The sequence below is a fragment of the Saccopteryx bilineata genome, chromosome 2, assembly GCF_036850765.1.
Source record: "Saccopteryx bilineata isolate mSacBil1 chromosome 2, mSacBil1_pri_phased_curated, whole genome shotgun sequence".
Classification (NCBI taxonomy): Eukaryota; Metazoa; Chordata; class Mammalia; order Chiroptera; family Emballonuridae; genus Saccopteryx; species Saccopteryx bilineata.
Window position 1 is genome coordinate 81,075,560 of NC_089491.1, and position 27,583 is coordinate 81,103,142.

The 27,583-nt window shown below is 40.6% G+C and overlaps 1 protein-coding gene across 2 annotated transcripts in view; it reads right to left on the reverse strand.

Moving 5' to 3' along the window:
- The window catches only part of SLC24A2 (solute carrier family 24 member 2), a 284,053-nt gene that overhangs the window by 61,435 nt on the left and 195,035 nt on the right, over positions 1 to 27,583 (reverse strand). Inside the window, exon 5 of one of the 2 annotated variants that reach the window (XM_066257340.1) lies at positions 9,355 to 9,405. The exons of the other annotated variant lie outside the window; for it this stretch is intronic. Coding sequence (XP_066113437.1) covers positions 9,355 to 9,405 — 51 coding nt within the window. The remainder of the gene's footprint in view (positions 1 to 9,354; positions 9,406 to 27,583) is intronic. 2 annotated transcript variants of the gene reach the window in all.

A 27,583-nucleotide genomic window follows, 5' to 3' on the forward strand; every position in this document is an offset into this window, starting at 1 on the left:
TCTGCAGGGAATGGTTGGGAGGTACAAAAGGCACATGCTGTTGTGGAAACTGGATATTCTGTCAAGAAGATACAGCCTCATCATTTAATGTAGAGAGGACAAAGACTTCGATCCTAAATGCATCTTGGCTTTAAATCAACTTTGCTAAAAATTCAAGTTTCTAAAACAAGTAAATAAGAAGATAGTTACATTACAAAGGCTAATCTGCTTTGTAATAAAGTCAGTTTGAATCTCTATTCAAAGGACTTATTTAAATTTATTTGAGGCTCATTCCCTATTTGTGGCAGTATAATTCCTTTGGAGGGTAATTTGTCAATATCTTTCAAAATGTGAAATGTGTATATTTGTTGCTCTGTTATTTCTATTTCTAGGAATTTATTTTACATATCTCCCACTCAGTAGACTTTTTACTTCATGGGCAATGAAGATGCTCATGTAGCACTGTTGTATTAGCTAGATGAATAAACTAAAATGGAAATATCTTAAATGTTCATCAACAGGGAACGGATTGAACCTACCATGGAAGAGTCGTGCAGTGGACTATTATGCAGCTGCTAAAAAGAATGAGAAGATTCTAAAAGTGCTGATATGGAAATATCTCCTAGATATGTTAATAAACAAAAGCCAGGTATAAAACATTGTATAGAAAGAAAACACAATATGTTAAAAAAAACTGATAAAAATGGTTAACTCTAAGGAATGAATGGAATCTGGGGTAAAAGGGAAACTCATTTTTTGTGTCTTTTCTTATGTAGTGTTGTTTGCTTTTTATCTACCTCTGTATGTATGTAATATTTTTATAATAAAATGAATAGTTAAAATTAATTTGTGATTTATAATTTCTACTGTGCTAAAAGTTTGTGTTTATAACTGAAAGGGAATATAGTTTTTTCTTTTAAAGGTTTATTTCACAGGAATTATGTAACAGACTAGTTGCTATATATATACCATATTAATAGTTTATTTATGAACTGGATCAAATAATACAGAAACCTTTTATTTCAGAAGCTGTAGCCCAGGAACCTACCTACTGCAATTTTGGTGACAGCTTAACTAAAATGCAAGATCAAGTTTTCAGAGGTTTAATTTTAAAAGTAGACTGCAAACCAATGTCTGCCATCACATTTAATAAAAGGCATCAGGAAAGAATCTTGGACACAGGTCTGGGAAGGGCATCAAGGTGTCTTTATCTGAATACTCTTTTGTCAGATAAGGGGGACTTCCTTCTGAATCAAATCATTGCATCTTTGGCCATACCTGTAGGAAAGGTCTTGCTATGCTGTGCTGACTTTTCTCTCCCTGATCTGAGGAAGGTTGATTTCCTTCCACACCCTTCTCTACACCCAGCTGGACTTATGGGGCTCCCCAAAGGTCCTGTCTTCTGGAAAGACAGATCCTACTTTATCACTGTAAACTGTCTACGGGACCAATCCCAAGTCAGAAATTCTAACACAGTGTTGGATTGTCCTCATTCATGCTACAGCCTTCTCTACTTCAGCAGAGCCTCCGGGTCGTCATCCATCACCATCCAGACATTCATTTCCACGTGGCTCTGAAAATCTCTGACCTGACTCAATCTCCCACCCCTCTCATCAATCTATCTCTGTCTCCTTAACTCCTTCTCTGAATAGTCCCTTGTTGTTCCAACTAAAACTGGTCTATTTCCTAAAGGTCCCCTTTCTCCTGTGGACCTTGAAAGTGACAGATTCCTGTCTCTCCAAATGCCCCACATTCTATCCTCTCTTCTTTACTACATCTGGATCCTTTTTCTCCCTCCTTTGAAGCACAAGCCAATGACATCTACCACCTATACTCCAGCTGACTTCCCTGCCACCCTTTCTACGTTCCTGAAGATATCAGAACCCAATTCACTTTTTTCTTCCTATCATTATTTGCCACCTCTCTTGGTAATTTTATGTGGGTGGGCTTTGCACACGTGGATCCTCACCGTCGTAACCCACTTGCTTTCAGCTACCCTTGCCTGCAGCTTACCTTATCCACTCTTGCAGTCAGACCCTGGACCTCTTCATTAATAATAATAGCACTACTCCCAAACTCCTGCTTTGAAGCATCTCACCTTTTGTCCGTCACTTTTTATCTGTCTACCACAATTCTTTAATCTCATGGGTCAATTCATTGATGTTATTAGCTTTTCATTGCCCTCCTTTGGAAGAGTTATACTCTTGGCTTCTAGGATGCCATTTTCTCTGGGATCGCTGCCCACCTTAGTCTCCTTTAATGAGACCTTTCCTCCCCCCTTGTTCCCAGACTAAATTTTGGAGTACCCAGGGTCAAACCTTGTACTCCTCTTCCTCATTCATTACCTAGGTATTGTTATCCACTTCTGTAGCTTTAAGTAACACCTGCATTGTGTGACTCTCAAATTTATATCCATAGCCCTGACCTCTCTACCAAGCTCCAGATTCTATAGGCATTGCTCTTTCCACATCTGCATTTGTATATCTCCCAGGCATCTCAAAGTTAATGCAAGCTCTCAATAGTCTTCACATAGCTTGCTTTCTTCTCAGTCTTCCCCATCAACTGATAATTATACAAAAGTGATATTTGTATTTTGTAGAGACATTTTATGTTACCTATCCAATATCTATTCCCTTTTCATCCTAATGACATGCCACCTGAATTATGGGGAGAGCAAATCATCCAGTTTAACTGCCTAATTAGGACCCCATGATTCATTCATGTAAGGTATTATTAGTTTCTCAGCTTGGTAAATGGGCTGTTGGTTGCCATGAAACAGTAGTGTTAATTTCATTAAGAAAAAGATCATTATAATTTTGCCTTTGACATTACAACTTTTTCTATATTTTTCTGATACAAATGAACAGTTTAACAAACTACATTTCCAAGCTTTTGTGCAACCAGGGATAGCCATGTAACTGTAGGCAGTTTTACTAGAGGATCTAAAAGGATGCTCCTTAAAAAGAAAACAAAATAGCTAGGGAAAATCACTTTGACTCTTCCTCCTTCAAGGAGTATAGATGTGATGGCTGGAGCTCTCAAAACAGCCATCTTGAATCATGAGGTGCCCTTGCGACTGAAAGTCAAATACAAGGATGGTGGAGCAGAAGGCTGGAAGGAGCCTCCACAGCCACCACGGGTAGCCTGCTTCTGGACCTTTTTTACTTGAGAGAGAAACTTCTTTTTGACTTAAGCCATTTTTAATCTGGTTTTTCTGCTATATACAGATGAATCTATCTCATCTGATACATCCGTGCATATAACAGAATCTCATCTGTTCAAGCAAGGATTAAGATATAAGATGAAGGGCTCAGATAACACCTGTTTTAGGATTACATTTTCAGAGAATACATCTTGGGCAATGAAAAACACTGGTGAGTTGTATTCCAAAACTCATTTCTCTATGAAAAAGTGTGGACTATTTCACTGCAATTAAGAATATCAAATGTGCCTGACAGGCAGGAGTGCAGTGGATAGAGCATCAAACTGGGATGCAGAGGACCCAGGTTCAAAACCCTGAGGTTGCTGCCTTGAGCGCGGGCTCAGCAGCTTGAGTGCAGGGTCGCTGGCTTGAGTGTGGGATCATAGGACTCCATGGTCGCTGGCTGGAGACCAAAGGTCACTGGCTTGAAGCCCAAGGTCACTGGCTTGAGTAGGGGAAATCACTGGCTCAGCTGGAGTCCCCTGGTCAAGACACATATGAGAAAGCAATCAATGAACAACTAAAGTGCCGCACCAAAGAACTGATGCTTCTCATTTCTCTCCTTTCCTGTCTGTCTGTCCCTATAGGTCCCTCTCTCTGTCTTTCTTGCTTTAAAAAAAAAAGAATATCAAATGACTGGCTAGACCAAGTGACCTGAAAGTGCTTTTGTTTCTTTGAAATAATAGGGATTTTAAAAACTCAGCCACCAGCCTAATTAGGATCCCATGATTCATTCATGTAAGACATTATTAATGTCTCAGCTTGATAAAGGGACAGTTGGTTGCCATGAAACAGTAGTGTTAACTTCATTAAGGAACAGATCGTTACAATTTTTGCCTTTGATATAACTTTTTCTATTTTTTTTCTGATACAAGTGAACAAAATTGACCTTTTAACTAGTGGAGAAATTATTTTTTTGGAATGGCTTCTATGAAGTGGCAATAAGTTTAGGAAAATGCATTGCAGGCAAGCTTCCCTATATATCACTTCTTTGCAAGATATTAGTCAGGATTTCTGTCTCTCTACCTACCTACATATTTCTATTAATATTTATCTCTGAAGAGCTAACAATAGTACTTCTTTATAATTTATCTTGTTCTGTTGCATAAGTTTGTTGTCTTTTCAACTAACTTTTTACATTTGCATCTAGAGTAATTTTAGTAAGGAAGCCAAGTGTAACTTAATTGAGAATTGTGCAGAGTGACAACGGTATGAAATTTGTGTACCTGCAGATGAGAAATAAACTATGGATTATTAACGTTAAGTAAAATTGAACATTGCTCTTCCAAGAATAGGCAGCAGTACGCCATGAGGATGTAGGGGGATCGGAGGTCACCAAAACGCTATTTCTAGTTATTTTGTTTGTGTCTCTAAAAACATCTTGCTGCAGAAGAGAACATAGTCCTTGGGAGGAGCGAAACTCACTAACCTAGCAAGTCTAGTGAAATGTCTCATACCAAGCATGAGCTCGGTTAATATTAAGTGGACATATTAGCGTCAGGTGGCGGTGAGATCGTTGTTATCTTGGGAATCAGGGCTAAGGCAGTGGAGATGCCTTTAAGGCTCCCTAGCACCTTGGGCCTGCTCATCCTATTACTCACTTCTCTGCCTGTGTCCCCCACTAGAGTGTGAGTTCTTTAGGAGAAAAGCTGCCTTTAATCTGCACAGCCCTGCACTCAGGCCAGTGCTTGGGGCATACTGAGTGTTGTCAGACAGTCAGCATTAAGTGTGGTTAAGGAATGAATGCATTGGATACAATGCTGATTGGCTTGGGGTGGGAGATGAGGTCGGGTGTGGCCCAGGGCTGCTCCTATTTAGGTTCTAGAACACCTAGAAGAGGAGGAAGGGAGGGAAAGGGTGTAGGGCAAGAACAAATTTTGTGAAAATGTCATGATTTTGTTCACTGTCCAAGAGTGAGAATATTGTTTTATTAAAAGAAACTTTCTATGGTAAAGTGTTCAAGTAGGGATTTATGTTTTATTCAGTAGTTCCTTGTTGTTCCTTGTATGATGTTCTTATTCTCAGTTGGCTGTTCAAACCTTGCCCTTAATATGGTCTTCATTACCTTTCTTCCCGCTTCTTATACTGTACCCAATCGAGCTGTCTTGATAGGACTTTGTAGGAACAACCACAGGGGAGCCGAGAGGGCTGGGCCTGAGAAAGCCACAGTCCTGAGTTCAAGTCCCACACCACAACTACTACCTCTGAGTTGCAGAGCAAACTACTTTGCTTCTCTGAGTCTTAGTTTTCTCAGCTTCATAAGGTACTTCTTTGAGCTTTGGTTTTCTCATCTTCAATAAAACCTACCTTGTGGGATCATTATAAGGACTAACTGCCATCAAATACATAGAGCCCACAGCACTGCACCTGGCAGGTAGGAGGCACCAGGGATGGGCAGCATGCCCTGTCCTTTCGCCCCTCTCTCAGCCCGGTGGGTCAGAACTTACCACTCCTCCTTCCCCAATTTAACTCATATGTACTGACCCTTTGAGGTCCAGTTCAAAGACTACTTTCTCCACAAAACATTTCCCCCAGATGAAAGCAATCTTTCCTCCCCTTGTAGTCTGTCCTCTTCTTCTGAATCCCTGTGGTACTTACCATGTTTTTCCTGGTGGCTCAGTGATTGCTATGCTTTATTCCTACAAGTTTCATGGGAGCCACCTGCCCACCTTTTAATCTTGTGTCTCCTCAAAGCACCTAGCAGAGTAACTCGCATATAGTAAGTGCTAAAATAATGAACTGAATATGCGCTGAACAATTTTCCATATTTAGGAAATCAATTTCTGTCAGGATGGGGTGGCACATATAAACCATCTTTCCATTTTGTCCACTTTAGAGGAAAAAAACCCAGACCTCATTGCAAGTAGACGACATCACCCAACATCCAGAGAATTGCCTGAACATAGTTACAAATAATGACTAGTCACATGGGCAGTTATAATAAAGTTCTGCCCAAGGGTTAGTTACATTTTTAAAATTGTGAACAGAAATGCTTCACCAGAGGGAGATATTTCCTGAAGGCTAGCCAGTTCACTACTGCTCAAAACATCTTCATCTTAATTATAACTTCTTCAAAGGTATAACATGGAAGTGACATAAATCACGGTTATTATCATTTTCTTTTTTGCCAGTGCTAAATGCTTTGTTATTTATTCTTTAATTGAATGTGTTGGGGTGACAGTGGTTAACATAATTATACAGGTTTCAGGTGCCCAATTCTATAGCACATCTCTATACACTGTATTGTGTGTTTACCTCCACAGTTATTATTATTTTCAATGAGAGGGAGAAGCCCTTAAGAGTTTGAAGAAGTCCTGCGTGGCAGTTGCCAGGTCTGAGGTTATTGAGCTAGTTCTGAGTCTATTAGGTAGAATCCCCAAATTAGGTTTCAGCCAAGCCTGGCTTGTCATGGACGCAGCTGTTAAAGGGTATGGTTTGATGTGTCTAGATGGAAGATTCCTGTCCAAAGTATCCTTTCTATGTGTTTAGAAGGCTAATCGTTCAGAGGTTCCCATGCTAGAGGAAAGATAACACCTTAGTCAGCATTTCCAAAACAGCCCCACTACAGGCCCCATGGGAGAATGGGTTCTCTAGCCAAAGAAATCTGGGAAATCCTGAAAACTTTATTGCTCTTCACGATTTACTACATGCTGCAGTGCACGTTAGCACTGAAGGCTCCAAGCTGCATGGTAAAGAAACCCATTTAACTTAACTTAGAAACACTCCCATTTACTTAACTATGGAATCAATCTCGCTTCCTTTTTTTCTGGGTTGTTACAAAATCAGTTGTTTCATCATATGAAACTGGTATTTCAGAGAACATACTTTTAAAATACTGCCTTAGTATCATGTGATGGGGGTAAGTGTTCAGCTAAGAGGAGAACACAAAGAGACATGCCCGAAGGGATAGGAAAGTCAAGAGAAGAATAAGAAATGTTTAAGGTGACCAGTGAGGGCCCCGAACACAATTCACAGCTGTGCCAGAGCTAGGGCTGCAGACATTATTTCAACTTTGTTTTCCTGCCTAGAAAACCCATCCATTATCAAGTGGAGCCATCAAATTGGAAGTAGCAGTTTTGCATCTTCATGTGATCTGGTATAAGGAGGAAAAGAAAGGGGCATTTGGAGAGCAACACTGGTTCAAATGGGATGTGAAAGAGGAAGGAAAGAAACAGGGCAAGGGGGACCTAGCTGGTTGGCTCAGCGGTAGAGCATCGGCCTGGTGTGTGGAAGTCCCGGGTTTGATTCAGGGTCAGGGCACACATGAGAAGTGCCCATCTGCTTCTCCACCCTTCCCCCTCTCCTTCCTCTCTCTCTCTTTTCCCCTTCCACAACCAAGGCTCCACTGGAGCAAAGTTGGCCCAGGTGCTGAGGATGGCTCCATGGCCTCCGCCTCAGGCACTAGAATGGCTTCGACTGCAGCGGGGCAACGCCCCAGAGGGGCCAAGCATTGCCCCCTGGTGGGCATGCCTGGTGGATGTCTGTTTGACTGCCTCCCTGCATCTAACTTTGGAAAAATACACACACATGCATGCACGCGTGTGAAACAGGGTAAGGGAGAAATGGGGCAGAAGCTGCCCTGACCATGGGAACCTAAGGGTGGAAAGCAAAGGACAGAAGGGAGTAAAGAGAGTGAAGGGTCACGACAAGTCAGGTAGAAGCTAACAAACCTCTCTGCCACCTGAGCCATAAGACCCGGGCTGAGGGCTAGGGAGATGCTGCAGGAGTGATCAAATTATAAAATCAGTGAGACCCAAGCTTCTCAAGCCAATCACCACTAAGAACCAAAGTGGTCCGAAGGCATGGAATGAAAAGAACTGCTGGGACAGGGCCTTCCTTTAAGGTGTGGGCTACTTCTATCCTCTCTGCAGCAAGACATTACTTCCCATAAGTAGTTTCTGCCCTTGGAGCTCTCACTGAACAAACGTCTGCATTTGCCCAAGTTGTTGGAGTAGAATAGGGCCCAGTCTGAGATCCTAATCCTGAAGTCCGTGGCTTTAGAAAATATCACAGTACTTATTTGAAAGCACAAGGATAGCAGCAGAGAAGGACTTGGCTGTTGTGCAGAAGCCATGGTGGAGAGGAACTGTGAAGAGGCTTCCTCTTACCAAGGGCTGTCAGATGTTCTGTTTCTTGCATGCAAAGCAACCTGGCAAACTAAGGCAACTCAGAAATACTAAAAGCTAAACAAGATATGCAACACATTTGGGAGTCTCTCCCACGTTGAAGGATAAAAATGGCTAATTCCTCTTCTAGGGTACATTTTGATTTCTTGTCAATATCAGCGTAAAACTCATGTAAAACCCCCAAATGTTTCATAAATTCTATGTAATATTTATTGTATAAAAGGCAGAGGCCTGTGTGGGGTGAGATGGGGGATAGGACAATAGGAAAACTCCCTGTGCAAGATGCAAACTTTTTAAATTGCTGTTCCATGGTGAATTTATTCTAAAACAGCAATTCTGACTGGGGCAGGGCTGTGCTGTGGGATAGTGCCTATAATTCATTAGTAAATGCATTTAAAAATAGGTCTCTGTCAGACTTCAGTTACCCAGGGGAAATGGTTAAAATGTTATGCCCAAGTGATATTCACAGAGGATGAATCTCAACATAAACAGTTCTGCTGGTTGGAATGGTGACCAGCCTCTCAGAGTAATGCCCTCAGATGAGTCAACAGGAATTGTGGGAGCTGAGGACAGGAGCCTACAGCTCCTGAGTCAGAAACAGGTTTCTAGCTGGCTTGAGGTCTAGGAGTTGCTTTAGATCTATATTACTTTGCATAGATTAGGATAGCACCAGAATATATATCCCTCTCCGAAATTAAGGGCATATTATAAGAAGAGTGTTGGTTGGACGTGTTTGTATACATCCTTGTGAGGAACCAGTGCTAACACCGTGGGTGTGTGCTTGTTTTAACATTGCTGACACCATTTCTCTGAGTGTGTTACACAGTTGAGATGGTTTGGATCGTTTGAATGGAATAACATGATTACCCATGGTATTACACATCTCCAATACCAAAGAAACACGATGGCAAAAACTAGACAAAAATGCAGAACGAATAATAAATCACACAATGTCACGAAAGTCATGCAAAGAGGAAAAAAATGGGCAAGCAACAGACACCATAAATGAAAAAAAGCCAATGCATACAATTCTAAAATCATTCTTACCTTCTTCAGTCATTGTGTCATAATATTTTAGTTTTCCATATGATCCAAGTTCTACAACATCACAGTAAAAGACACAAAGATAAGGAACGAGCTGTAATGCAAGAACTTTGTTTTTACACATTCTTAATTAATCAGATTCAGAGTTACACTGTCAAATTCCTCAATTGTAACTATATAGAGATGTGCAAACATGGGCCATGTGGCAAACAGTTTTCACGGCCCATTTTCAGTAATCACTTAAAAATATATTATTCCATTGCTAGTAGGATGTGCCCTGCATTACAGAATAGGACACAATGATTTTAACATCTGATGACACAGAATAGTTGGCAAAGCTAAGTTCACACCAGGTCTAGCCTATTTCTATAATTTTTATAAAGGTTATACTTCAAGAGAAGGGGCTGCACGAGGACCATGTCCAGGCCCACCGAGGCTGGTGAACACTGGGTTCCTTGCCATGGAAAAGCAGTCCCGGAAGTTCCTGTCACAGCTCTTCTGCAACGGAACAACTTCCTAGAGATTAAGGGAGGCTACCTGGGAAAACCAAAAATGAAAAACCAGGTTCTTGACTTCCCTTTATATTCTTATCTAGCATTTTAGACAGAAGACACTGAATCCCCTGGTTGACGCCTAGTGGGGGAGCTGTGAGAAGTGCAGAGCGCGCTGGGAAGAAGAGGGAAGGACAGAGCCAGGAAAGACCACCTGGCTCACAGGGGTGGCAAAGCGGCCACACCTGCTGCTTGTGGACTGCAGGAGGCAGTAGGCGACCAGCGGTCCCTCCTGTGTGCAGACCACCGAAGGACTCCCTGTGATACAAACCACGGCAGAAAACCAGCTGATCTGAGTCAGTTTGTGGGAGTGGCAGTTTGGGTGGTGGTGGGGGGCAGGCGGAGGAGGGATGCACCATTTCCGTTTTGATTTTTTACTTCAATTCTAAAATAGAAACTTTATATTATTGTTCATCTGAAAATTCCAGAGTTTTAAAGCAACATTGTGAGCAGGTAAGAAATATTTTTTTTTCTTGTAATAACACTTCCCAGTAAACTTCAAGAAATTAATTAGACTCAAGAGATATCCTTATGATTCTGCAGAAAGCTTCCATGGCTCATTAACTTGTGCAGCCATGGAAAATCCTCATATGAATCAACCAATAATTAATGGGTCTTGTGTTCTGGATAAAAAGTCTAGCTTAAAACACAGAAATACTCTTCTATTTTATTTTATATTAAACATCATACAAATATATATAAATATATGTATGTTATATATATAGTTTCCATGTGCCTAAAATTTTACCAAAAGCTATTTCAACACATCAATAAGAAATTATGCTTTGGGGAGAAAAATCACCTCATCTTTATGTTTCTGTGAAAAGCAACCTATTCTGGATTTTGTAAGATGCATGATACAGGGGGTAAATGCTTCAATAAAAAATTGAATTTCATGTGAATCAAAAGAGTTTTTTTCAAATTACTTCTAGGGATTGTCTTCAGTGAAATATATAATTTTTTCTGGTATTTTAAGAACCATTGTCTATTACATACATGACATTGCACAAGTTTGGAATTCTTTTTTTTTTTTTTATAGAGACAGAGAGAGTCAGAGAGAGGGATAGACAGACAGGAACGGAGAGATGAGAAGCATCAATCATTAGTTTTTCATTGTGCGTTGCGACTTCTTAGTTGTTCATTGATTGCTTTCTCATATGTGCCTTGACCGCGGGCCTTCAGCAGACCGAGTAACCCTTTGCTGGAGCCAGCGACCCTGGGTCCAAGCTGGTGAGCTTTTTGCTCAAGCCAGATGAGCCCGCTCTCAAGCTGGTGACCTCGGGGTCTCGAATCTGTGTCCTTCCACATCCCAGTCCAATACTTTATCCACTGTGCCACCACCTGGTCAAGCAAGTTTGGAATTATTTAATGATCTTAATACCTTCATAAATATTAAACATGCACTCATGGTGGCTTTACACATAATGTGTGTGTGTGTGTGTGTGTGTGTGTGTGTAGTCTTGCAGTAAATTGATGGATTATATCAGCCAACTAATTTTTTTGTAACCTTTACTCCTTCCCTGAAGCTAAGCATTAGAATAAGCAGCTGGAGTTTTCTATTGTTTGCTCAGGAAACAGAACGTGGGTAGCTCTGTGTTTGCAAAGTTGGATGCAAAGCATATTCTACACAGTGAGGATGCACTGTTGCATTTTTATGAATTTTTTTAGATGCAACCTCTTTGTATGCACATACCTGTTTTCCTGTATTAATCCCACTGCTGCAGAAGTGATTATTCTTTACCTTGTCTCTTGTGGAACCAGGTATATAGAAATACAATTGTATTCTTTATTTTATTTTTACACAGTTGAAACTGGAACTGTTCGTATTTGGGATAACTCACACATTCTTATTGCTACGACAATGTCTAGATTGTTTCTTAGTGGCTTTCTTAGATGGTGAATGGTACAGAGGGACAAAAACTGGACAGCACATATCAAAAATAGACTGAAAATTGTGGAAAAGAAGGAATAAAAGTAGTGAAAAGCTGAATAACAGGTGACATAACAATGCAAAGCACAGTGAGGAAGGAGGGCAAGGGGACAATACCCGCCTGAGGGAAGGAACTGTGTGTGTTGCTCACTAAAGAGAAGGCAGAGAAGACTGAAGAAAACCAGCCTGAACAGGGGTTTTGACACCGACAGCAATGGCCTGGTGAGACCGTGAACTTGGCACTCTAGTGTTTTCAAGTGGTCAGGGCAGCATCTCCAAGAGCCTGGCTCTCCCTGTGACATGCCACTAGGAGGAATAGCACATGCACATGTAAGTCAGAGCACATCATGCACCTGGCTGGTATCCCACAGCCCACAGATGCCTCATGGAAAGTGGCCTCAGCCACTGTGGCCTGTGAGGCACGAGTCAAAGCTCACCTCCATGGAGCCAGGGCCTCTGGTAGCACACTTCCCATGGAGAATAACCAAGGCTGAACCTCAGCATCATTGGATTAGGATTCAAACTTGTCCTAATCTAAACTGAGTTTCTTTGGGATAGGAAGCAGGAAGTGAGGGAGTCCAGAGAGTGCTGTTGAATACTATTTAGTAACGTCCATTATATCTACTAAGAGGTATCCAGGATCCAAAGAGGGATGGTCACCAGTGAATATCATCCTAGGTACCACATGGTGCCTCTTATCTGGGAAGCCCAAATAGCCTAAGAAACATTCCAGAGCCCAGATATTTGAGATGAGCCTGTCAGCTGATCATGAATGCTGCCTATCAGGGTGACCACACGTGCTTCCATGCCATTTGGACAGCCGGAACACAGGCATCCAAGCTCCCAGATCTCTAGGAGGGGTCAACCTTTTGTTATTCTCTAGTCCACTTCCTTACAGGTCTTGTTAGTGACATCACTACTTGGCTTTACTATACCTTTGAGTTCTTTTTTTCTCTCTTTTTAGATTTTTCTTTTTGATTCATTTTTAGAGACAGAGGAGAGAAAGAGAGATTAAAGAGAGAGAACAGGGGGAAGAGCAGGAAGCATCAACTCCCATATGTGCCGTGACCAGGCAAGCCCGGGGTCTCAACCGGCGACCTCAGCATTCCAGATCCATCGACACTTTATCCACTGTGCCACCACAGGCCAGGCATACCTTTGAGTTCTTGCCCATGCGTCACAGTTGAGAGATCAAAGGAAGGGTCTTTAGTCTCAAAAAATCTGTAAGAACTAGTATTTCGGGCTCCTAATTGCTTTTCTGAAGAAGGGCATGGGCACAGATTCCTCCTTCCAACCTTGACTTTCTCAGTTCCCCTTTTGAGGCCTGTTGCATTCTCAACTCTTTTCTAGCAAATCCCCCCGAATAGGAGCAGCAGAAAGGGGACTTCATACTCCAGGCCTCAAATTCTGACATATAAAACAGGGAGTCAATAGAAACATCTATGCTGAGTTCATTTAATTAGAATGAAAAGTAGAGGTAGAGAAATAAATGAGAATAAGTATTTATACTTAAGTGGCTCATGGAAAAATATGATTAACTTGTTTATTTTTTTTAAATCAAAGAGATGCTTGATTTTTTGGTATCAGTTTGACCTGCATATGAATACCAAAAAGTTAAGGCTTTCTCAATGCAGACAGGAATTTCTTGGTAATGTTGTCTAATACCTACCAAAGAGTTTTGTACAGATACTGGATTACATCACACCCACAGAAGGGTTATTTTCAGTAGTGAATGGAAGTTGAGAACACGGGCTTTGAAGCCAAGGTGTAGGTTTGAAACCCAAGTCTGCTACTTATTAGCTGTGTGACTCTGAGCAAATCGGCTTCACCTTTCTGAGTGTCAGCTATAAAGGAGCATAATTGTATCTCCCCTAGAAAGTTGTGGTGAAGAGTAGATGAGATAATAATGAGCAGCTTTGTTATTGCAAGCACTACCAAAAAGAGTGAGGGAGAACCCATGGGCCATGGAGAAGAGCAGTTAGAGAACTTGGTATTATAAACAGGTTTGTTAAAACAAATTCTACACTACTTATAGAGGTTTTAAGTAGATAATTGTTCAGCAACAAAAGATATTCTACCATGCCAGGAACAGTGTTTAAAAGAAATTTCTTTATCAGTCTTGCTCTTCTACTCTCAGATCTATGGGGAATGTCAAACATAGAGCACCATCATGGAGCAGGATGTGAAAAGTGGATTCGTCCTTCATTGGACCACCAGTGTTCCAGGCTTGGAGCTAGGCACCTTCTCTTCTATTATTTGCACACAAGCCCATCTTTCTATCTATGTCATCTATATGTTGGCAGCAGAAACCCTAGTCTTCTCTAGATCCCTCCCAACAGAACAGAGAACAGTGCTTTCCTGTATTATGTTCTCCCCTCATATTTCCTAATAGAGTATACAAATATACAGCTCTCAAATGACAATGAGGTTTAGGATGCTTTGGTTTGTTAGTTTTCCCTGGACTTCTTGAAGTCAGGAATACAGACACTAAGCTTGAAGCTTCTTAACTGTTGAGACCATAACATTGCTATCAAGGTTAAGAGTGCTCCCTAGTGAGGCAGACAAGACACTTAATTCACAGCATGCCAGTACTAGTTATAAGGTGAGTGATCCTTTCTGAGCCTCAGTTCTTTCTTCTGTCAAACGGGGACAAGAGCAATACATACCTATTCCTAGGATGGTTTTTGGATGATCAGATGAAAGCATGTCCATTAAGCACTTTGCTTTGGGTGGCACAGATGACCTTAATAATTGGTACCTCTCTTCATTTCCTGCCATAGGTCCAACATGAACATCTAACTCAGCCTAGTTTAAGTAGTTAATCCTATCCAAACTCTAATAATCTCAGTGGGTAAACACCAACTTCAATGTCTATTCTTGACATGTGTAAGTCAAAAAAACTTCCTAGACTTCTTCCCTTAAACACAAAGAAGACTGGCAGAAGAACTTCAGTTTAGTGTAAAGCTGCCCTGGCTAACTTCTTGAACCATGTTTTGCATTACTTACATTTTAACTTTAACATGTTTTTGTTTTTAATTAATTAATTATTAATTTTAATGGGGTGACATAGATAAATCAGGATACGTATGTTAAAACATCTCCAGGTTATTCTGACATTTGATTATGTTGTATACCCATCAACCAAAGTCAAATTGTCTTCTGTCACTTTCTATCTGGTTTTCTTTTTGCCCCTCACCTCCCCCTCTCTTTTCACCTCCCCATAACCACCACCCTCTTGTCCATGTCTCTGAGTCTCATGTTTATGTCCCACCTATGTATGGAATAATATAGTTCTTAGTTTTTTCTGATTTACTTATTTCACTGAGTATAATGTTATCAAGGTCCATCCATGTTGTTGTAAATGATCTGATGTCATCATTTCTTATGGCTGAGTAGTATTCCATAGTATATATGTACCAAAGCTTTTTAATCCACTTGTCCACTGATGGACACTTGGGCTGTTTCCACATCTTTGCTATTGGGAACAATGCTGCCATAAACATGGGGGTGCACTTCTCCTTTTGAAACAGTGCTATGGTGTTCTTGGGGTATATTCCTAAAAGTGGAATAGCTGGGTCAAAAGGCAGTTCAATTTTTAATTTTTTGAGGAATCTCCATACTGTTTTCTATAGTGGCTGCGCCAGTCTGCATTCCCACCAGCAGTGCAGGAGGGTTCCCTTTTCTCCACATCCTCGCCAGCACTTATTCTGTGTTGTTTTGTTGATGAGCGCCATTCTGACTGGTGTGAGGTGATATCTCATTGTGGTTTTAATTTGCATTTCTCTAATGATTAGTGATGTTGAGCATTTTTTCGTATGCCTATTGGATATCTGTATGTCCTCTTTGGAGAAGTGTCTATTCATTTCTTTTGCCCATTTTTTGATTGGATTATTTATCTTCCTGGTGTTGAGTTTTACAAGTTCTTTATAAATTTTGGTTAATAACCCCTTATCAGACATATTGTCAAATATGTTCTCCTATTGTGTAGTTTGTCTTTTTATTCTGTTCTTATTGTCTTTAGCTGTGCAAAAGCTTTTTAGTTTGATATAGTCCCATTTGTTTATCCTGTCTTTTATTTCACTTGCCTGTAGAGATAAATCGGCAAATATATTGCTGTGATAGATGTTGGAGAGCTTATTGCCTATGTTTTCTTCTAAGATGCTTATGGTTTCACGACTTACATTTAAGTCTTTTATCCATTTTGGGTTTTTGTGACTGGTGTAAGTTGGTGGTCTAGTTTCATTTTTTCTGCAGGTAGATGTCCAATTTTCCCAACAATATTTGTTAAAGAGGCTGTCTTTACTCCATTGTATGCTCTTACCTCCTTTGTCAAATATCAGTTGTCCATAGAACTATGGGTTTATTTCTGGGTTCTCTGTTCTGTTCTATTGATCTATATGCCTGTTCTTATGCCAGCACCAAGCTGTTTTGAGTACAATGGCCTTGTAGTATAACTTGGTATCAGGAAGTGTAATACCTTCCACTTTATTCTTCCTTTTCAAGATTGCTGAGGCTATTCGTGTTCTTTTTTGGTTCCACATAAATTTTTTGAATATTTTTTCTATGTCTTTGAAGTATGTCATTGGTATTTTAATTGGTATTGCATTGAATTTATAGATTGCTTTGGGTAATATAGACATTTTAATGATGTTTATTCTTCCTAACCATGAGCTTCTATTTGTTTGTATCTTCCTTGATTTCTTTTATCAATGTTTTATAATTTTTTGAGTACAAGTCTTTAATCTCCTTTGTTAAATTTACTTCTAGGTACTTTACTTTTTTGATTGCAATAGTGAAGGGGATTGTTTCCTTAATTTATCTTTCCGACAGTTCATTGTTGGTGTATAAAAATGCCTTTGATTTCTGAAGTATTAATTTTATATTCATTTATCAGGTCCAGTAGTTTTTTGACTGAGACTTTAGGGTTTTCTATAATATATACAATATCATATCATCTGCAAATAATGATAGTTTTACTTCTTTTTTTTCCAATTTTGATGCCTTTTATTTCTCCTTCTTGTGTGATATTTGTGGCTAGGACTTCCAGAACTATGTTGAATAAGAGTGGTAAAAGGGGGCGCCCCTGACTTGTTCCTGATCTTAAGGGGATTGCTTTCAATTTTTGCCCATTGAGTATGATATTGGCTGTGGGTTTGTCATAGATGGCCTTTATCATGTTGAGGTATGTTCTCTATATTCCTACCTTGCTGAGAGTTTTGATCATGAATGGGTGCTGGATTTTATCAAATGCCTTTTTGCATCCATCAAAATTATCATGTGGTTTTTCTCCTTCCTTTTGTTTATGTGATGAATCACATTGATTGATTTGCAAATATTGTACCAGCCTTGCCTCTCCAGAATGAATCCCACCTGATCATGATGTATGATTTTCTTCATATATTGCTGGATCCGGTTTGCTAATATTTTGTTCAGGATTTTAGCATCTAAATTCATCAGGAATATTGGCCCATCATTTTCTTTCTTTGTGTTGTCGTTGCTTGGTTTTGGAATCAGAATTATGCTCGCCTCATAAAAGGAGCTTGGAAGTCTTCCTTCCTCTTGAATTTTTTAAAATAGCTTGAGAAGGATAGGAGTTAATTCTTCTTTGAATATTTGGTAGAACTCACCTGTGAAGCCATCAGGCCAGGACTTTTCTTTGTTGGGAGTTTTTTGATAACTGTTTCGATCTCATTTGTTGTAATCAGTCTGTTTACGTTTTCTGATTCTTCCAGACTAATTTTTGGAAGATTATATGTTTCAAGGAATTTGTCCATTTCATCTAGGGTGTCTAGTTTTTTGGCGTACAGTTCTTCATAGTATTTTCTTACAATATTTTGTGTATCTGTTGTGTTGGTTGTTATTTCTCCACTCTTTTTTCTAATTTTATTTATTTGAGTCTTCTCTCATTTTTTCTTGGTTAGTCTGGTTAAAGGTTCATCAATCTTGTTTACATTTGCAAAGATCGAGCTCCTGGTTTCATTGATCCTTTGTATTTTTTTTTTAGCCTTTATGTTATTTATTTCCATTCTGATCTTTATTATTTCCTTCCTTCTACTACCTCTGGGTTTTACTTGTTCTTTTTCTAGTTCTTTCAGATGCAGGGTCATGTTATTTATTTGAGCTTTTTCTAGCTTTTTAAGGTATGCCTGCAATGCTATGAACTTCCCTCTCAGGACTGCTTTTGCTATGTCCCATAAATTTTGAGTTGATGTATGCTCATTATCATTCATTTATAGGAATTTTTAAAATTTCTTCTTTGATCTCATTGTTAACACATTTGTTATTTAATAACATGCTATTTGTTTTCCAAGTGTTTGAGTATTTTTCAGTTTTTCTGTTGTAATTGATTTCTAGTTTCATGCCATTGTGAACAGAGAAAATGCTTGATATGATTTCAATCTTCTTAAATTTTTGAGACTGCTTTTGTACCCTAACATGTGGTCTATCCTAGAGAATGTTCCATGAGCACTTGAAAAGAATGTATATTCTGCTGCTTTAGGGTGAAAGGTTCTGAAGTTATATATTATCCAGTTGATCTGGTGTGTCCTTTAAGTCTGCTGTTTCTTTATTAATTTTCTTTCTTGAGGATCTATCTAGTGATGTTAGTGGGGTATTGAAATCCCCTACTATTATATAGTATTGCTGTTGATTTCGCCCTTTATATCCAACAAAGTCTGCTTTATATATTTAGGTGCTCCTATATTAGGTGGGTAGATATTTATAATGGTTATACCTTCCTGTTGGATTGCTCCCCTTATCATTATGTAGTGGCCTTCTTTATCTCTTACTATAGCCTTTGTTTTAAAGTCTATTTACCTTCACTTTATGTGCATCTTTTGTTTTAAGGTATGTCTCTTGTAGACAGCATATATATGGGTCCTGTTTTCTTATCCATGCAGCTACCCTATGTCTTTTGATCGGATCATTTAATCCATTTACATGTAAGATTATTATTAATATGTAGTTGTTTATTGCCATTTTATTCTTTTTTTTTTTTTTTACAGAGGCAGAGATAGACAGGGACAGACAGACAGGAGTGGAGAGAGAGATGAGAAGCATCAATCATCAGTTTCTCGTTGCGCGTTGCGACTTCTTAGTTGTTCATTGATTGCTTTCTCACATGTGCCTTGACCGCGGGCTTTCAGCAGACCGAGTAACCCCCTGCTGGAGCCAGTGACCTTGGGTCCAAGCTGGTGAGCTCTTTGCTCAAGCCAGATGAGCCCGTGCTCAAGCTGGCGACCCTGGGGTCTCGAATCTGGGTCCTTCCTCATCCCAGTTCGACGCTCTATCCACTGCGCCACCACCTGGTCAGGCGCCATTTTATTCTTTAAAGTTGTATTCCTCTTTTGCTATATTCTTTTTCCCCTTTGATCTGTTTACAATAGGCCCCTTAGCATTTCTTGCAGCATTGGTTTGGTTGTAGTGAATTCCTTGAGGTTTTTTTTTTTTTTGTCTGCAAAGCTTTTTATTTCTCCTTCATTTTTAAACAATAGCCTTGCTGGATAAAGTAGTCTTGGTTGTAGGCTCTTGTTCTGCATTACTATGAATATTTCTTGCCATTCCCTTCTGGCCTCAAGTGTTGGCCTTTTGAGAAGTTGGAAGTCATTCTTATAGGGCTCCTTTGTAGGTGAGAGCCTTTTTTTCTCTAGCAGCTTTTAATATTTTCTCATTATCACTTAGCTTTGGTATTTTAATTATGATGTGTCTCGGTGTAGATTTCTTTGGGTTTCTCTTTAATGGAGTTCTCTGTGCTTTTTGAACTTGTGAGAGTTTTTCCTGCATTAATTTAGGGAAGTTTTCAGCTATGATATGATCGAACAAAGACTCTATCCCCTGTTCTTTCTCTTCTTCTTCAGGGACCTCTATGATGCAGATGTTATTTTACTTTATGTTGTTACAGAGCTCTCTTAGAGTTTCCTCAGACTTTTTAGTCTTTTTTTTAATTCTCTGCTTCCATGCCTTCATTTATCTTGTCCTCTAACTTGCTGATTCGATCCTCAGCTTCATCCATCCTAGTTTTTTTTTTTTGTGTGTGTGTGTGTTTGTGTATTTTTCTGAAGTTGGAAATGGGGAGGCAGTCAGACTCCTGCATGTGCCTGACCGGGATCCACCCAGCATGCCCAGTAGGGGGCAATGCTCTGCCCATCTGGGGCATTGCTCTGTTGCAACCAGAGTCATTCTAGTGCCTGAGGCAGAGGCCACAGAGCCATCCTCGGCGCCTGGGCCAACTTTGCTCCAATGGAGCCTTGGCTGTGGGAGGGGAAGAGAGAGACAGAGAGGAAGGAGAGGGGGAGGTGTGGAGAAGCAGATGGATGCTTCTCCTGTGTGCCCTAGCCGGGAATCGAACCCAGGACTCCTGCTCACCAGGCCGACGCTCTACCACTGAGCCAACCAGCCAGGGCCCATTCATCCTTCTTTTAATTCCTTCCATTGTGGTCTTCATTTCTGATATTGTATTTTTCATTTCTGACTGATTCTTTTTTATTATTTCAATGTTCTTTTTTATATTTGCTATCTCTTTATTTAGGTGTTCGTAATGACCATCTATTGTTCTAAGATCTTTGAGCTTCCTAACAATCATTATTTTAAACTCTATCCAGTAATTTGATTATATCTGGCTCATTTAGGTCCTTTCCTGGGGATTTCCTTTGATTTATTTGTGTTGCATTTCTCTGCCTTCCCATTTTATCTGTGTATAAGAAGGTTTTGGCCACTGGAGTCCAATGGGTGTGGCCTCTGTGTTCCCTAGGTGTGGTCTGTCTGCTTGCCCACCACCCCCTCTGCTGCTGCTGCCTAGGGCATTTGGGTATGGGTGTTGCCGGTGCTGGGCTGCTGGGGCTGTCACTGCGGTTTCTGCTTCCCCTCCACAGGAGGGACTGTGATCATGTGCCTGGGTCTACAAGCCTCAGTGGCCTCGGCCTTTGCCCTGCCCCCATGGGTGGGGTTATGTGCCACACCAGGCTGCAATCCTTGGCACCTCAGGCAGGGGTGAGCACTTTTGCTCAGCTGTGGGTCTCTGCCTGTTTCTGGGCTTTTGCCCTGCCCCCATGGGAGGAGCCCACTTGCTGGTTATTTGCAAGATTCAGCTCCACTGCAGGGCAGGGCTGCACATCTGCACTCAGTTGCAGGTCTCTGCCTTCTCTAGGCTTTCGCCTCACCCCTATGGGAGGGGCTGGCTCAGGTTGGCTGCAAGCCTTGGTTCCGTTGGCCGGGCTAGGCTGCATGCCTAAGAGACCTTGCTTGGTGCCAGGACTCTGCCCCTTCTGGGGATCCTGCCCTTCCCCCCCGCAGGCCGGCCACAGCTGATCCTGACTGCTTTTGCGCATCCCCTCTGCCCCCACTGGGTAAGACTGAGCTCACACCTGGGCCTCAGTCATGGCTGGCCGGCTTCTGCGTCCCCCTGCCGTCCGCCCTCCAGCGAGCCCTCAGCCGTGTGGGAGGGGATGCTGCAGCTCAGACCCTAACACTCAATACTGTAGTCTTGAAAGCTCCCTCCTTCTAAGCTACTCTGCTCTGAGTGCGACGGGAGAGCTTGTTTGGCTGGTGCTGCTGTTTCCCTTTGCTGGTATTGCTGTTTCCAGGGGAAATATTCGCTTCAGATATGGGTAGTGACTCAGACCAGGGGTTAGGGTGGCTTTCCCTCAAAGTGTTTCTCCCTGTGCCTCCTTGATTATACTCCCTTCTTGCTGCTCCAGTCCTCTCCTCTGTCCTTGTCCCCTGGAGCCCTGGGCAGGTGGTTGTGAGAGAGGTTTTCTGCACTGTCCCTTTAAGAAGAATCCTGGGTCTGAGAAATCTGTCTCTTTCTCACAAACAGTATCCTTACTTGTTTCGCAGCTAAATACTGTCCATACACCTCTTCTAGGCTCTGGGGCTTCAGGCTGGGGCTTTGTTCCTGGGACTCAGTTCCCTCCTCTGTCCGCTAAACTCACTTCCCACCATGTGCATCTCTCCAGGCTGTCTTTCGCTCCCTGGAACTGGGCAGCCCTCTCTGCATTTCCGCTTTTCCTACCAGTCTCAGTGTGGCTTCTTCGGTGTTCCTTGGTTAAAGAGTCCTCTTAGTTGAGTCCAAAGTTGGTTTTTCCAGATGATGGTTCTTAAAATTAAGTTGTAATCCACTATAGTTCTGGGAGGTGAAAGTTGGTATGTCTGCCTACTCCCGTGATGGCAAATCTTTTTATAAAAACCGCCCACTTTTGCAATGCTGGTCAACCTAGTCCCTCCCACTTGTTGGTAGTCCAGCTTTCATGGTGGGCCAATTGCAGTGCCATTTGGTTGCTTCACTACTACCCACCATGAAAGCTGGAACACCTCTTGTTGGCAGGAGGGACCAGGTTGACCAACACTGCAAAAGTGGGCAGTTTTTATAAAAAAGTTCACCATCACAGGCCTACTCCATCACCATTTTGCCACTCTGTTTTCAATTTTTGAATTTATTTTTACTATTGGGTGTTTAAAATTTTGTGAATGGTTAGTATGAGAGTTGAGTATTTGTTTTTTTTTTTTTTTTTTTTTTTTATAAATGGTGGGAATCCATTTTTTTTTAATCTTTTTATTTTATTTTATTTATTCATTTTAGAGAGGAGAGAGAGAGGGAGAGAGAGAGACAGAGAGAGAGAGAGAGAGAGAGGAGAGAGAGGGGGGAGGAGCTGGAAGCATCAACTCCCATATGTGCCTTGACCAGGCAAGCCCAGGGTTTCGAACCGGCGACCTCAGCATTTCCAGGTCGACGCTTTATCCACTGCGCCACCACAGGTCAGGCCGAGAGTTGAGTATTTGTAATTTCCCATTCCACCTACAAAAATGCATTTATATTTGTAGATCTACATGCTATTTAAGTGTTGTGCAGGCTATCTGGATTAAACATTTTTTTCCATGTCTCTTCATATGAAATACTTTTATTAAAATAAACATAAATTATGAGTTAGAAAAAGCTTAAAGCTGCCCAACTTTAAGCTTTTTGTTTGCTTTCATGTCAAAATATTCATAGACCAGCAAAATTAATTGATTTTCATTAAAAGGCTTTCTTTTTTGTCATTATTTGTTTATATCAAATGTTCATGCCAAGGCAACTGGTTTTTTTTAACTTAATAAATTTTTAAGAGGTTTAGTTTGAACGAGGGAACAACCACATATCCTCACATTGTACTCAAGTCAGAAAGAAAGGAATATATTAACATTCAAATTCAAAATCTTACTCAAAAATAGCTTGGGAAGTACTGACTTGTTGCAGCAGTTTTACCTAACGTTCTGTGGGGGACTGATGTTTGTGTGTTAAACTTCCCTAAGAGGCTCCCAACTGTGTACACGTTTGGCCAGAGAAAGCTGTATTTAACACGTGGTAACACATATATTTCACATTCAGAGTGTTACCAGAGGTGATTTTGCCCTCTGGAGTTCTTTTCACATTCAACTCTTCCAAGTCTATGCTAATGAGTAAGTCAGTTTCTTCTATGAGATTAAAATCTCTCACTTAGGCTTTTAGAAGAAAGGCAAGAACTTTGCAAATGAAAATAAAGTGCTGACCTTGTGGGGAATCCTCTATCAGCTATTGAGTCTCAAGTAAAATTTATGAACACACACACTCACGGCAAACTTTGAGACATTTATCACCTGATGTTCATGGCTTCCAAATCTAGCTCCTTCATGAAACACTCTCTTCTTTTCCAAGCCTCCTGCAAACCCAGACACACTGCTTTGTTACTGCTGCTATTTTTATCTCCTTCACTCTCCACATGTATTTCCTTCCATCTACAGAAACCACTCCAAGACTCCAGCCCCTAGGAAACATGGATGCTACAGCTGTAATCAAATCCGGAGTCAGTAAGATCCTCAGCATGTGGGCCAGGGCCTGGAACACAGTATGCATTCTGACAAAACAGCAATGACCCACAGGTGCCAGGTATGTAGATGAGCAACATGGGCTGGAACAACATAGAGAGTGGTGGTGATGTGAAAAATCTAAAAAGGGGCAGCAGTCACTAAGCTCCAGCTTGATGAGGGAATGCAAACACAGGGCTGATAGATCTTTTAATTGTTCAAGGGAAGCCGGAAACCTGGGTTTTTATGTGAAAAATCCTAATATTTAAATGTTGGCAACTAATTCCAAATTAAAAAAACAAAACACTTTGGATCATATTAGACTCATCAGTTTGCGACCTTTGGTTTAAAATCAGGTTGATAAGTCCAATTTTCTTGTAAATATTAGTTGAATGGATAAATGAACAAATGAGACCAGCCCGGCTGCTGGAACTGGAAAGAATCCTTGCTAGGCAACCTTTTTCCAGAAGGTCAAGGACTCTGGCTCATTTTCTTGTTTCCTTCAAAGCTTACAGATATCATCTGGAGTAGGTACCACAATCTGCTCATTTTTGGCATTGGAAAGGACTGAGTCTCATGCTTTCAGGGTTCTCTGGGACCACCAAGGTGAAGCCATGACAGGCTGATGGGGCTGCTAGACCCCACGGCTAATTCTCTCCTCCATGCTTGTTCTGGCCGGGCCAGCTCTGCCATCAGACAGGCCAGCAGAGGGATATTTGTTTATTTGCTTTAAATCTTTTTTGGGGGGAGAAATGGAAGTTGCTCAGTAGGTGTAACTGTTCCCAATTATCTTATAGGGAAACATCTGGATAATGAAAAATACAGTGGAAGGTTTGGATAGAGTAGGTTAGGATCACAGAGGGAGGTACCATATAATTATATGGAAACTATCATCCTTGAACAGTGAACAATAATGCGAGGTCATTACTGTGGATCATCCAGATGGTTCATAATGAAATGCCCAGTGAGTCCCCAGATACTCTGACTTCGTATAAACTTGTCACCTAATTTGCAGCCTTGCTCCTCTGTGATGTTGCTTAGCAATATCAATGGTTACTGATTTCTGTCCTATGAGGAGCTGACTCAGGCCATATTTCACTGTAATTTACATGCTCTGGATGACTAAGCAAGAAATATGGGATCTGGATGTTCTGTTCTGCCAATTTCCTTTTGCGGTGGGCTGGGGAGGGGTGGGAGAGTACAGGATAGAGCAAGGAGGTTTCTGTAAAGGATTTTTAAATGAAAACAATGAGCAACCTAAGCAAGAGAATCAACCAAAAAATGTGGCTAAAAAAAAAATAAAGATTGCCTTGATTTTTATAAGTATCCTGTTAATTATGTGATTAAAAACCTCAATAATAATCTTAAGATAATTTCAACACTGATGATTTGTCACAATGTTTTTTCTTTCTTCCAAAGGGATGGAAGAAAGCAAATGATATCATAACATGACAGCACCATTTTCTTTAGTTTGGAACCTTATAGACCTTCATTTGACAACCAGGACTGCCTCTTACTAGTCATGAGACCTTGGGCAAGTTACTCAACCTTTTTGATACACAGTTTTCACACTTACATAAAATGAGAATAATAACAGTTGTCTTCTAGGGTTGTGGTGAGAAGTACAGGTTCTTAACATATAATTGGTACATAATGTGCACTGATTATATTAATGGCTTTAAAGCATCTATTGTTTTCCTTCAAATAAATGAGGGTTCTCCCATAGATAGCATTCTTCTGATCTTCACAAAATTGGAGTGACCCTGGTGTCAGGAGACCTTATCAGTATGATGCTGAGTAAGGAAATCTTGTAGCATGGTGGAAGTGTAGTAGCCAAGCGATGCGAGCTCTAATCCAGATTTTACTATTAGCTTTGTGACTTTGTAGTAAGATAATCATCCTTTCAAAGCCTTAGTTTCCTCCTCTGTAAAATGGGTTAATTCTTGTACTCCCTTACTATGTTGCTGTAGGCAGCTTTATACAATGCCTGGAACATTGGAAGTGCTCAACATGTGCCAGCCATCATTTTCTAAGTGGGCCAAAGCCCAGTAAGCAATAAGTGTCCGGGCTAACGTAAGTCACCAATAAGTGACCAACAGGATTAGAACCTTGTCCTAGCATTCTTTCCATAAGTTTATTGTAGGAGAAACAGGCTAAAGCAGAATGACAAGAGAATGAATAATTATGTCATGCTAAAGGAAGCCTATGAATGTCATATTCTTCTGGATTACCTGGAATCAGGCACCTGGAAACTGTTGGCATTATTTTAAAAATGTGAAGCTCAGGGGAAAAGATAATATACAGGTATTTAAGTTTTTATTTTAAAAACTAAAGCCTAAAAGGGACTCCAGCTGTTTGGGAGAGTGTTATTGTTCAGTGGTTAAGAGAGTGGGTTACAGGGTCCAACAAATCTGACTCTTATCAGTTACTTTCCTGTGTCCTTAGGCAAATTATTTACCTACTCTAACTTTCTCTGTCCTTATCTGTAAAATGGCTATAATATAATAAAGTTATAGACTCATCAAATTGATGTGAAAACTGAATGAGCTAATCTATATGAAATGCTTAGCACAGTGTCTGACATATAGTAAGTAGTCAATAAATACTAGTTATTCCAGTTGTCATTATTATTGCCTCCATGACCATCAGTTGAGAATTCTGGATGAATATTCAGTACTTTTCTTTCTGGTCTCTTCTTTTTTTTTTTTAGCTGGAGTTTCCAGGGATAAAATGATATTTTCAAACATAGTAAAAGAATATGGTTCAAAGAGCAAAAAACACAGACTATCAGATACAATCCATGTAGCATTTGGAATTTATTTTTTATTTTCAAAAACCTGTTTGAGTTCTTCTAAAAGCAAGTTTCTAAAACATGTTTCTAATATTTTTTTTGTGTGTGTGTGGGGGGGGGGTAGGAGGTTAGAAAGCTAATATTTTTACTAATGATATCTTCTAACATCTTGGGTAAATTTTTACATTCTGTAAATTGAAAGATTATGTTTACAAAATCAAGCAGAAGGTATTTTCTGATTAAGTCTTGTCAAATTTGTTACTATATTATTTTATTTTCAATATAGTGGGGAATACAAACAAATTTGTTACTATATTATTTTATTTTCTTTCCTTGCCTATTTTTTTTTAAAAAAAGCTTACGAGGTGGTGCATACAGATAGACCCTCTGTCTTCTTTCCTAGAAATGCAAGCTTGGTTATAGTACATGTGATTAATACACACAGGGCTGATGCTCCTATAAGCCACACCCCCAACCCAAGCAGTCACAGAGCCTTATCAATTCCACTCCCAAACAGCTTCTACTCTGTCTATTTGGTTGCATTCCCATTGCCCCTTCCTTACTCAAAGGCCTTGCAGAGGCTACTGCTATAGTCTCATTTGAACTGTAGTTTCTTAATCTTTCTTACACTTACTGTCTCCAGGACCTGTTATCTATCATTCACACTGTTACCAGGGTAAGCCTTTCTTTTTTCATTTTTTCTTTTTTGTGTGTGTGTGTGTGAGAGAGATAGTCAGACAAACAGGGACAGACAGACAGGAAAGGAGAGAGATGAGAAGCATCAATTCCTTGTTGTGGCGCCTTAGTTGTTCATTGATTGCTTTCTCATATGTGCCTTGACCAGGGGGCTACAGCAGAGTGAGTGACCCCTTGTTCAAGCCAGTGACCTTGGGCTCAAGCCAGTGACCTTGGGCCTCATGCCAGCAATCTTTGGGCTCAAGCCAGCAACCATGGGGTCATGGCTATGATCACATGCTCAAGCCGGAGATCTCAGGTTTTTGAACCTGAGTCCTCAGTGTCCCAGGTCGACAATCATCCATTGTGCCACAGCCTGGTCAGGCCAGGATAAGCCTTTCAAATGCAAACTGAAAATATGCTAAATCCCACATGTACTATCTTTTGTGTAGGGATTTCTAATCATGT